At 41.6% G+C, this 13578-nt stretch overlaps 1 protein-coding gene across 1 annotated transcript in view; it reads right to left on the bottom strand.

The window, feature by feature from the left end:
• Window positions 1-8876: 8876 nt before the first annotated feature.
• Window positions 8877-13578, bottom strand: part of PRKCI (protein kinase C iota) — an 87053-nt gene continuing 82351 nt past the window's right edge. The window contains exon 18 of the mRNA XM_073674877.1: window positions 8877-11717. Within this exon, the coding sequence (XP_073530978.1) occupies window positions 11630-11717 (88 nt within the window). The 3' untranslated portion in view covers window positions 8877-11629. The remainder of the gene's footprint in view (window positions 11718-13578) is intronic.

Genomic DNA, 13578 nt, shown 5'->3' with positions numbered 1-13578 from the left:
TGCCATTAGGTACCGAGATGAGATTCTCAGACCCCTTGTGAGACCATATGCTGGTGCGGTTGGCCCTGGGTTTCTCCTAATGCAGGACAATGCCAGACCTCATGTGGCTGGAGTGTGTCAGCAATTCCTGCAAGATGAAGGCATTGAATCTATGGACTGGCCCACCCATTCCCCAGACCTGAATCTGATTGAGCACATCTGGGACAGCAGGTCTCGCTCCATCCACCAACGTCACGTTGCACCACAGACTGTCCAGGAGTTGGCGGATGCTTTAGTCCAGGCCTGGGAGGAGATCCCACAGAAGACCATCCAAAACCTCATCAGGAGCATGCCCAGGCATTGTAGGGAGGTCATACAGGCACGTGGAGGCCACACACAATACTGAGCCTCATTTTGACTTGTTTTAAGGACATTACATCAAAGTTGGATCAGCCTGTAGTGTGTTTTTCCTCTTTAATTTTGGGGGTGACTTTAAATCCAGGCCTCCATTGGTTAATAAATTTGATTTCCATTGATGATTTTTGTGTGATTTTGTTGTCAGCACATTCAACTTTGTACAGAACAAAGTATTCAATGAGAATATTTCATTCATTCAGATCTAGGTGGTGTTATTTGAGTGTTCCCTTTATTTTTTTTGAGCAGTGTATGTTCGTGCTTTGAGTAGAACAAAGTATTGTTTCTACGTCACCAAGGGGGCCCCAAGACATCGTGCTCTACAGGATCTGGCCTCAAAGATATTTTCTTGGGCAGAAAAGACAGTCCTAACAATATGGCCGGTTCACCTGGAAGGATCTCAGAACTAAATGGACTACTTAAGTAGACAAAAAATTTGGCCTACCGAGTGGGAACTAAATGAGGAGGTGTTTCAACTACTGTGTCAACGATGGGGAATTCCTCAGTTAGACCTCCTTGCAACCAGAAGAAATTCAAAGTTTCAGAGATTCTACGTCCTCAACCCAGGGGACAGTCCAGAAGGGATCGGATGCCTTAAATCAGGTCTGGAGGGGGGCTCTATTATATGCCTTTCCTCCAATAGCTCTAATTTAAAGAGTCCTCAGAAAGATGCAGGAAGATCAGGTAAAGGTACTCTTGATAGTCCCTTTTTGGCCGAGAAGGAGTTGCTTCCCCTTATTGAGTAAGATGGCCCTAGAGGATTCGATCTTGCTCCCATTGAGGGAAGACCTACTTTCTCAGGGTTCAGTTCTTCACCAAAACTTGGAGATACTTCATCTTTCAGCATGGATCGTGAGAGGAAGATCCTAAGTGCCCGGGGCCTTTCAGATCAGGTGATCTCAACAATTCAGGCTAGCAGAAAACATGTCACTTCAGCCATCTACAATAAAATTTGGAAGAGGTTTTGCTTGGAGAGTGGCAGTTCTTCCATAGATGCGTCCCGTTCAGCTATTCTAAAAATATTCATTTCCTGCAGGCGGGATTTAATAAAGGTTTAAGACCCAGAACATTAAAAGTACAAATATCAGCATTAAGCATTTTCTTTGATTTTTTCCCTCGCCATCTCATCCTTGGGTGACGAGATTTTCTAAGGCCATGCAGAGATTAAGACCCACAATAAGGAAATCTGTTCCCCCATGGGACCTAAATCTATTCCTCAAGGCCTTGTGTAAAGTCCCTTATGAACCCATAGAAAACATTAATATTGCTATGCTTTCTTTTAAAACAGCGTCCTTGGTAGCCATCACCTCAGCTAAAAGAGTTGGTGAGATTAAGGCCCTGTCAGTACAGCACCCATACATTCAAATACATGAAGATCAGATAGTTGTAAAACTTGACCCAGCATTCCTGCCCAAAGTGGCTTTCTCCCAAAATATAAATCAGGAAATAATATTACCCTCCTTCAGTCAACGTCCCAAAAACCAAAAGTAAAAATTCTTCAATTTTTTTGGATGTAAGACCAGCAGTTATCCTCTGTCTAGAGGCCACTCGTGAGTGGAGACAGGACACCAATTTATTCATCCAATACGGGGCCAGAAATAAATGGAAGAAAGCTTCTAAGCCTACATTAGCCAGATGGATAACGTCTACTATTTCCCTGGCATATAACTCAGAAAAGATGCAGGATTGAATGGCCATTCCACTAAAGCAGTTGCTACATCATGGGCAGAGAGGGCTGGGGCATCAGTAGAGCAGATTTGCCATGCAGCAACTTTGTCTAGCCTAAACACATTTTGTAGACATAAGTTGGATATTTTGTCTGGGCAGCAAACTGCTTTTGGTAGAAAAGTTCTTCAGGCAGTAGTCCCACCTTAACATGTCATGCTTTGGTATTCTCCATGGTGCTGTCAGGAGGGACGTCCTGGGAAACTGGAATTAGACCTACCGGTAATTATCTTTCCAGGAGTCCATCCTGACAGCACTGTTACTTCCCTCCCTTAAAATTTCTGTACTATTGTGAATTAACATTGTGCAGAGACTCAAGAGCTGCATCGATCCTGGTGTGGTACTTGGAAAATACACTAATGGGTGTGGGTGGGAGGCGTCTTTTAACCTCTTGTGTGTTTCCTGTCCCTATAAGGATAAAGAGGACAACCTCCATGATGCTGTCAGGAAGGATGTCCTGGAAAAATTGCATTTCATTAGTAAAAAGTATTTTTGTGTTGCCATTTTCTGAGACCCATAACTTTTTTTTTTTCAATAAATGGACATGTGTGAGTGCTGCTTTTATTGTGCACAGATTTAACATTTTTATTGATCTCGCTTTTAGGGAACATGTTTTAATTGCCTTTTGTGGCATTTTTGGGTGCAGTGACCAAATAAATTTCAATTTTTTTTTCTTCTCGGGTCCCGAGATTGATTTATAGATCCCACAGGTGCACTGTGACAAAAATGTAGATCTTGGATTTCAAGGGGTTAAATGGGCCATTTTGTGTTGACAGATTACCTTTACAAAGATTATCCAGGACTTATTATTTTTGTGTATGAGGCTTAAAACTAATTAGTTGGTTCTGCACGGGGACAATCTAAGCTGGCGAATCTCCTGTTTCATTTCACCTCTCCTGAACAGAGCATCACCTACTGTTCTGGTCTGCTCTGTCCACATGGCATCATGCTGATTGATATAACTATTAGGAGCTGGCTGTCAATCAACAACATCGGCAGTAGCACTCCATCGACAGAGCCGAGCGGAAGGGAAGATGCTGCTCTGTCGTGACATCAATGGAAGCCACAGAATAGTCACTTGGCAGATTGTTACTTAACTATGTGCCTGTTAGTTCTTAGCTCCATAAGTAGTGATGAGCGAGCGTGTTCTGTTAACCCTTTCGGCGTCCATGCTCGGGTGCTCGCCGAGTATGTGCAGCGTGCTCAAATGTTATGTTTTAGTCACTCCGTGTGCATGATTTGCGACTGTTGTACAGCTTTAATACATGTGAGGAATGCCTAATAAACAGGCATTCAATACATGTATTAAAGCTGTCAAACAGTAGCAAATCATGCACACGGAGTGACACAAACATAACATTCAAGCACACCAAAGATACTCGGAAACCACCCGAGCATGCTCGTAAATCTCGAGTAACGAGCATGGTCGCTCATCACTATCCATATGCAAAAACAATAAAATACTCGGATAACCTCTTTAATGTTTTCTAAAATGAGACCTAGAGAAGCACTCATGAAATACTCCACAGGCTTGCACTGAATTCATCATCATTATTAGGCATGTTTGCTAATGTTTCTCCGGTATGCGTAGGCAGCTGCCATTCTTTGAGAAGCACAAATTCTTAGACCTAGAAGTATTTCAACCATATTGTCATTTCCTCTGATAACATGTAGAATATTCTCCAGAGCATTACAATAAATTTAGCAGCATTCACATTTATCAACAGAAATGCATATGAGACCTCGTTATTATCAGACCATTCACTGTCAATACCTTTTGGAAGGCATTTTTGTCATCATTGAAGCCGTTGTTACATGGAGATAACAAGCGTCTGTACAATAAGCTCCATTTGTCTTGAATCAACCTTTCCAAGAGATGAGACTTTATGTTGTTACCCATCCATTGTCACAGTGATACCAATTACTAAAGAAAACCTACTGCAGATGTGTTCCTCTGTCTCTACTAATGGGCATCACTGTGTGTAGTGACAAGGACATGCAAGAGCTCAGAAAACAAGGGTCAGGATGCCATGACAATGTCATAATTTATCCCCTTTGCCTTCACTCGTTTCAAACTTGGAATTGACATTGACTTTCCTTTATTGTTTTGTTTTCCCCTCCATCATGACAAGAAATGAATCTCAAGTAACAGGAAATATTAAAGGGGTGTAGATTGCATCCATTCCATTGATACTGGATCTCTTCATTTCATAGTATAGAAGCAAGAACAAGGCCATTTGATACTGGGCTGGAATATATTGACCCGCCACATGCCTTAATTCACTCTACCATGCTAATCTAAGGGTTCTGGCATCAGAGATGAATGGATTTAAAGTGGATTGGTCACCAAATTGAACTATACAAGCTTCATAAATTATTAGATATTTTAGACATAAGGTTGGTGCATTTACTTTGAAAATCCATGGCAAAATGTCTGTACTATTTCGTTGAGCATTTTTAGGAGTACAGCTATAGAATAAAACATATCATGAGACTGAATATCAGTTTCCACCCACCCTGCCTCACTGACAGTTGCAGCTTGTTCGAAGCAATGTGAGATCTAATGAACAACAGGGATGGGGAACAGTGAGGAGCCGTCAAGCAGGCTAGGTGGGTGGAAATTGAGGTAAATGTTCATAAAGAACTATAGAGCCATTCTGACTTGGGTTTTCAAAGTTAATACAACATCTTTATCAGGTTGAAGATCTATTTAGTAATGTATGCAGTTTGTATAGTAAAATCAGTGACAGATCTGCTTTCGTAATAGATGTAATACTAAAAATATGATGCGTCATCACCTCTGTATACAATTAGTGCTGAATGTAATTTTCACTGGTATTTTTGATTGTTATCTCCATTCTAAGACCGTGTTCACTCATGTGGTTTTATGCTGCAATCGCAGCATAACCATGTTTTTTTCAGTATTTTGGAAAATAACCAAATTGTGTTTTTGGCTCAATTGCGTCAGAAAAGAGACATGCCTGCAAACCAATAAGTAGAAATTAAAAATAACCATCCTCATTATTTTAAAGGAGCCACCAAGTGTAAGAAATTTATTAGAACTGTGATATTGTGACACCAAAGGCTTGCCCCAGCTTCTGAGCTCCCAAGGGTGGGAAAACATCCAGACAAAACAGTGTATTCATTGCAAGATGTTTTCTCACCTAATCTCATTTTTTTCTTTACATCCAGCATATAAACTGGGAAAATCTTCTGATTTATGTGGCGAATATAGCGCTCAGACATACATAACAATATGCCATACACTAAGGGTACGGTCAGGAGCCGCTGCGGGTTTGAGGCTGTGGACTTATGCAGCGTCAAACCCGCAGCGTCCAGATGTTACAGCATAGAGGATAATTTCTAGAAATCCCATGTCCACTATGCGTCTGTGCACCTGCGGAAACTGACATGTGGCGCATCTTTCAGACCCGTAGCATGTCCATTTCTCTTGCGGGTCCGCATGTATACTTACATAGACCAACCTCTATGAGGAAAGTCTGCATGTGAAAAAAGAATAAATGATGCCGCTCATTTGCATAATGAGCAGAAGCCGCGCGGCTATTCCGCAGTGTCAGGGCCACAGGCAGCTCCTGACCGTGTGCACTTACCCTTATATATCTCTCATAAACTCATGTAAAACCAAAGAAACACATACCAGAAATGTAACATTTTAAGGACACTTTGCATTAATCAGCATAGTCAACTGAGAAAAAAAAAAAAGTATGCTAAAAAGGTCATACTTGGTATATCAGGTAATTTATGAATTTACCAAAAGTGTGAACAAAACCTATGTAAATGACATTGCATCACTAGGTAACGCTGTCAATTCTTAACTGGTGACGGGCAAATCTCCCTCAGATCAACTTCCCGCTGCGGTAGTCTGGTCAGTATATTACCGCAGTGTTTAAATCCAAAACGTTTCGATTTCTAATTAGGCCAAATTCGCACGTTCAGTATCTGGTCAGTTTTTTACCTCAGTGTTTGTAAGATAAAACCAGGAGGGGAACAATCAGAGGAAAAGTGAAATAGAAACACGTCACCACTTCTGTATTTATCACCCACTCCTGGTTTTGGGTTACAAATACTGAGGTAAAAAAACTGACCAAATACTGAATGTGTGAACGTGGTTTTACTGTTCAGCTGACATTTTCCAAAATATGGCCATATGGAAAAAGTCTTAGGCTCCAATTAGAAGTCTTCCTTTTTTGCACATGTCTACATGGTCTTTCAAGGGATGGATGTGATTTTCACTCATTTTTGGTCCATGTCCATTTTATCACCAATCTGGCATCCGTTCTTCTCGTATGAAAAAAATAATACACAATAGAAGTCTCTCTTATCCACACACAGTAAAAATGGACAGTACTCAGACAAGAGAAGGCATCCAAGTATTATCTGTATTTTTCTCGGCGAGTTTGATCTATAAAATGGATCAAAAACAAACATCTTTTTTTTCCCTGTAAAAAAACAAGACATGTGAACATGCCCATAAACTACACTGCTCAAAAAAATAAAGGGAACACTCAAATAACACATCTTAGATCTGAATGAATGAAATATTCTCATTGAATACTTTGTTCTGTACAAAGTTGAATGTGCTGACAACAAAATCACACAAAAATCATCAATGGAAATCAAATGTATTAACCAATGGAGGCCTGGATTTGGAGTCACCCCCAAAATTAAAGTGGAAAAGCACACTACAGGCTGATCCAACTTTGATGTAATGTCCTTAAAAAAAGTCAAAATGAGGCTCAGTGTTGTGTGTGACCTCCACGTGCCTGTATGACCTCCCTACAGTGCCTGGGCATGCTCCTGATGAGGTTGCAAATGGTCTCCTGTGGGATCTCCTCCCAGACCTGGACTAAAGCATCCGCCAACTCCTGGACAGTCTGTGGTGCAACGTGACGTTGGTGGATGGAGCTAGACATGATGTCCCAGATGTGCTCAATCAGATTCAGGTCTGGGGAACGGGCGGGCCAGTCCATAGCTTCAATGCCTTCATCTTGCAGGAACTGCTGACACATTCCAGCCACATGAGGTCTGGCATTGTCCTGCATTAGGAGGAACCCAAGGCCAACCGCACCAGCATATGGTCTGACAAGGGGTCTGAGGATCTCATCTCGGTACATAATGGCAGTCAGCCTACCTCTGGCGAGCACATGGAGGGCTGTGCGGCCCTCCAAAGAAATGCCAGCCCACACCATTACTGACCCACTGCCAAACCGGTTATGCTGAAGGATGTTGCAGGCAGCAGATCGCTCTCCACGGCGTCTCCAGACTCTGTCACATCTGTCACATGTGCTCAGTGTGAACCTGCTTTCATCTGTGAAGAGCACAGGGCGGCAGTGGCGACTTTGCCAATCCTAGTGTTCTGTGGCAAATGCCAAGCGTCCTGCACAGTGTTGGGCTGTGAGCACAACCCCCATCTGTGGACGTCGTGCCCTCATACCACCCTCATGGAGTCGGTTTCTAACCATTTGTGCAGACACATGCACATTTGTGGCCTGCTGGAGGTCATTTTGCAGGGCTCTGGCAGTGCTCCTCCTGTTCCTCCTTGCACAAAGGTAGCGGTCCTGCTGCTGGGTTTTTACCCTCCTATGGCCCCCTTCACGTCTCCTGGTGTACTGGCCTGTCTCCCGGTAGCGCCTCCAGCCTCTGGACGCTAAGTTGACAGACACAGCAAACCTTCTTGCCACAGCTCGCATTAATGTGCCATCCTGGATGAGCTGCACTACCTGAGCAACTTCTGTGGGTTGTAGAGTCCGTCTCATGCTACCACGAGTGTGAAAGAACAACAAACATTCAAAAGTGACCAAAACATCAGCCAGAAAGCATTAGTACTGAGATGGGGTCTGTGGTCCCCACCTGCAGAACCACTCCTTTATTGAGGGTGTCTTGATAATTGCCAATAATATCCATCTATTGTCTATTCCATTCGCACAACAGCATGAGAAATTGTCAATCAGTGTTGCTTCCTAAGTGGACAGTTTGATTTCACAGAAGTTTGATTTACTTGGAGTTATATTCTGTTGTTTAAGTGTTCCCTTTATTTTTTTGAGCAGGGTATAAAGGGCAAGTGTCCCATCAATGAAAAATACGGAAAGAAAAGGTACACGAAAAACGGATGCATGAATGGGGCCATACACGTATTAATCTTTTTCATGTCCTTTTCTCTATTCTTCTTAAGACTTGCTCCAGGGGCCTTGTTCCCCTAGTATAGCTGTAAACCACATCAATAGTCCATGGCCACTGGACCATAGCTCTGTGAACTTCCTCCTACCTGTGGTCACCCCTGGTGCCCTCTTTTGAGGAGTAGGCCATTACGGTCCTGCAATGATGTTGCACCAAGCCTACCAAACAGAAGAAGCGCTTAGGCTGCCTGCAGTTAGACGTAGGTCCACTGGGCTTTGGCCCAACGGCCACAGGCTACCAATGTGGCTGCTGGACCAGGGGCCTGCACTGAACCCAAGCCACTTTAAAAGGCATTCAAATGATGGACATCTATACAGGTCTCCTTTAGGGTTACCCAAAATACATATGATAAAAACTTCTCAAAATTTTATACATCCATCTTTTCAATGTAATTTCCTCAGACTAAAGTCCCGAGCTCATAATAACCAATGTAATTAGTTTGCTCATGTACAATAAAGTAACACAAGTTACAGCATTCACAGCTGAAGGACACAATGTCCTGGTTTGCATACAAAAAATGTCCCTTTTGTACAATTATGATGAATACGTAACTTCAGATCTCATATAAACATTTTATTAAAACAAAGCCAATCTTTAGTTACAACTCTTGTCATATGCTGTGTTTTATTACTACATGCAGGCAATGCTATGGGGTACAGCTTTTTTGTTAACAGTATAACAATACACGGCACATAATGTAATAACATCTAAAAATATTATACTATACAAGATGTATATATGTTTATAATACCCGGGAGTCCAGTCCTCTCAATTCAGGTGGCTGAAAAAAAAAAGTCTAAAATGGTTACCTAACCTGAAAATCAATGAGATTTTACCCAACAGCTACAGCCAAGCTATGCAGAAGAAAAAATATATACCGGTATATATATTAGGATTGTCCAATTCTCTTACTGTGGTGATAAAAATAGAGCAACACTTGCCTCTGGTGTGTTAAGCTGTGTTCACATTTGCGTCAGAGGCTTCATGTGCGCAAATGTTATCAGCTTTAACAGGAGTATGAAGTGGTCTCGACTGGGTAACACTGACCGCTAGTTTTGCTATGAATGGCCAGGGCCAAATTAAACCATAGAGTGAACATTGTAGGGGGAAAAAGTGGCACGTAAAGAATCACCCCAAATATTACCACTTCATTATTTATACAAAAAATATTTTTGTGCAACAGGTTAAAAAAATAACAAAAACCTGATGATCCCACATACATTCTACCAAGTATCATAAAAATAAACCATAAGAAAAGTGAATAAAGCCACTTAAAAATATATAAAAGAATAAAAAAAGTAAGAAAAAGATGAGGAAGACAAGATCATCAATAACATCAGTCCATTAACATACAGGCATCTGGTGATATCTGGCATGGAGTGAAAGGCTCATAAATAAGCTGCTTCTTACGAGCATCAGAGGTCCCTCAGGTCTACTCTGGAGGAGGCATTGTGAAGACTTGGTATGTGTCACACGGTACAGATTAAATAAAAAGGGCTGACATAAAATCCTCTTGCTAGGAGAAAGGTTGAGCATACCTCCCATATGTTAGCCGAGGATCAGTCTATCAAAAATAAGGGCTGTTCACAGGCAGCAAGACTGTGCGATGATCTATCACCCCCCAGTCGCAGACGAAACCTCCATAGGACCGGAGAGGGCTGCTAGCACTGAACCTCCATAGGACCGGAGAGGGCTGCTAGCACTGAACCTCCATAGGACCGGAGAGGGCTGCTAGCACTGAACCTCCATAGGACCGGAGAGGGCTGCTAGCACTGAACCTCCATAGGACCGAAGAGGGCTGCTAGCACTAGTGCAATACATGAGAGAAATCAACCCATGTAATAAATGGTGAAATTATCCAATGTGAGGTTCAGTGGCGAGGTAAAAGCAGCACGCCCTTATCTATAGACGGGTTGTACACTTGGTTAATACCCCTTACCCTATTTTCACAGGCTAGGCTGTAACCAAGCAAACAAAATGCGGAAACTTTAGAAAGCCTGTCATGTACCAAGAATGTTTATTAATGAAGTCAGCACTTGTCTAGGAACTGTGGCACTATTTAGGGAAACTCATTAACACTTCGGCTGGAAACCTGACAGATTAAAATGGAGAAAATACCATGCTTAATGGGAATATTTCCCCTCCCCCAAGTACCAGATATCCGACATGCTGTGCACAGTAATGATGCAGACATTGCTCGTATCCTCTATCACTAATACACAGTATAGCCAATGTTTGCAAACACTGTAATAAGCAGGTCTCTGAAAAAAACGTAATGTCGTTGTACATTCATTAAGAGAGTGAATATCGAGAACTTCTATTAGCCTTATATGAAAAATTAAAAAAGAAAATGGTGGCTGTTATATAACTGGATGGGGTATATTATCACTAGGAACACGTCTATAAAAATGTAGCCAGCGAGGCTATTAGTCTTCTCATTCTGAGGGTTCGGCTAAGACATCGATGTAATAAGCTCACTTAAGAAAGGCATGCAGCATGTATGCCACAAGAATACATCCAGTGTGAATTTGGCACCAATAAAGATTTACAATAAACTTACTTTTCTTGTAGTGTTCCCTTTATCAACCACTTACATGAAACATTTCATGGAATAACAATAGCAAGCCCTACCTAGCGGACTGAATAAGTCCTGCACCGCCAATCTGTATATAAAGCACAACCACTTGCTGGGCAGCAGTTTTTACATAAAATAGACAATACCGCCACGGACATGACACCCTAAATACATATATTCATTTCATCTCAATGTCTGACTACTACAGTGGGCCATTTCCAAGCACAAGATAAAAGACTGATAATGACGCCCCTGTTTCCAGAAGCTGCTGTAGTTGCACCCCATGTATTAGGCTTAGGACACAAATGGATTAATATCACTGCTGGCATGAAAGGCATGGTAACCAGCCATAAACATAGGTGCCCGAACAGGGCGCAGCTTCATTCCAGTAAAGCAGGTAATATGCTGTTACATTCAGGTATGGATACATTTGCTGCTGAAAGCAAATCCTGTTATAAACCGCAGAAACTATTCAACATTTCTTTAGACAAGACACAAAAGTAAGGAAATAAATGGCCAAAATGTACACATCCTGGTAAAGTATGTAAGAACTGTAACTTAACTTTCATGTCCATATGTTAAATACATGGCATTATAGTAACAGGGAGATAGATTCGTTGGTGTACAGTAGTGCCCGGCCATGTATCAGGCTGGGTGCCAGTACAGTAGTGTTCTTTGTGCAACAGAAAGAGGCCCAGGCACTGCAATGGCAGCAGCGACATATGAAGGTAGCGTCCATCATACACATTCCTCTGCAGACATTAATAGAGGGTTGATGTATTCAAAACCCTCAAACTCGGATTGGTCAATCTTTCTCACCACATCCCTGCAAGAAAAAAAGAAAATCTCAGTAATGAGCTGTAAATGCAGAGTGCAATATATGCTGTAATCACACCAAGCAGGGGGCTGTTATTGAGATTAAATGCAAGAGAGATGCAAGCTTTTATTACTGGTGGCAATTACTGGTGTAAAAGGTGTTCCCAGAGTCTAGTCTAATCAGTCCACTAAATATTAGAATAAAAGAAGTCAACATGAAATGTATTCAAATAGGATGTAGAAAAAGTTCCAGGGTGTGTGTGTGTGGTGTCAGCAGTTTATTCTATCACATTCCCTGCTCTTACACTATTATCGGAAAAACAACTCCTTTAAAAGATTGTGTTAAAATAGAGAGGTAGCAGGAAGACCTGCTGAAGTCTGCAGAACTGCAACATTGGATAAAAGTATATCTTCCCCTAAGAGGACCGCAACATTGGATAAAAGTATATCTTTCCGTAAGAGGACCGCAACATTGGATAAAAGTATATCTTCCCGTAAGAGGACCGCAACACTGGATAAAAGTATATCTTCCCGTAAGAGGACCGCAGCATTGGATAAAAGTATATCTTCCCGTAAGAAGACCGCAGCATTGGATAAAAGTATATCTTCCCGTAAGAAGACCACAGCATTGGATAAAAGTATATCTTCCCGTAAGAAGACCGCAGCATTGGATAAAAGTATATCTTCCCGCAAGAGGACGCAACATTGGATAAAAGTATATCTTCCTGTAAGAAGACCGCAGCATTGGATAAAAGTATATCTTCCCGCAAGAGGACGCAACATTGGATAAAAGTATATCTTCCCGCAAGAGGACGCAACATTGGATAAAAGTATATCTTCCCGTAAGAGGACCGCAACAAAGCGAAGCTTTTAATGTCATGAAGAGGACAAATCTAGTTTTGCAAAACAGAGTTGGAAAAAAAATTGTTCACACATGCAAAGGGAAAGGGCAATCAAATGTGCCCATACCCAAAGCAGTAACTGCTGCCAATTATACCTTGTCTAAATACAAAAAAAAAATTTTTATGCCAAAATTAAATCAAATTAATCTCTAAGTGTAAATATTGAGCGACCATAAAGATATGTATACACACAACCCATATTGTTATACATGTGTGCGCGCAATATATATATTTTACACACATGCACGTTCACATGTATGATATGAAAGACTGGTTTATCACCCGTTTCCTCTGTTTCTTGGTTTTTCATTAAAGTCTTTCCTAACTCCCACCTTCCCTAAAGGAAGATATTATATTGCTGAACAGTTGTGTTCAGATATAATATTGTTTTCTTGCGCGACCCGGAGTGTATTGAAAAAGGGATTTCACAGGTTGAATGTGCTGCAGAGGTTTAATCAGTAGGGTTCCTTATAAAATTACTTGGGAGAATATGAACCCCCTGCGAATCAGGGCATTTTTATCTTAATCCCCGTATCACTGAGTGATTTTGAATATATTTTTGCAGCCTAATAATGAGTGTTAGAATGCAATTCTGTAACATGTTTCCCAATTCATATGTTAGACGGACAATACTATGTGGTAATGTGAAGCAACAAGTTCGACACTGTCCACATTCCTCTCAAGAGCCGACGTCCAATAATACATTTTACCTACAAGAAATAACTGGCTCGCTACAGCTCCTGGTAATAAAGGCTGATGACCCGGGGCTTAGGGAAGCCAGAAGGTAATGTCATGTCCAACAACCCCATGAATGGAACGCACACTCCGCTCTCCAACCACAGTCACTCAATTTAAATGGGTTTTCCTAGATTAGTATCTGGTCAAAAGCTGAGAGTGGAAAAAGACACGTGGAGAGTAGAGACAGGAGAATGGATTTGCAGGCCTGCGAATCTCTTTACCTCCAGGCAT

Source organism: Phyllobates terribilis, unplaced genomic scaffold (assembly GCF_046119375.1).
Source record: "Phyllobates terribilis strain yellow unplaced genomic scaffold, ASM4611937v1 Scaffold_3__8_contigs__length_932513732, whole genome shotgun sequence".
NCBI lineage: Eukaryota > Metazoa > Chordata > Amphibia > Anura > Dendrobatidae > Phyllobates > Phyllobates terribilis.
The sequence above is the reverse complement of the archived record's forward strand: the minus strand, read 5'-3'. Positions and strand labels throughout refer to the sequence as shown.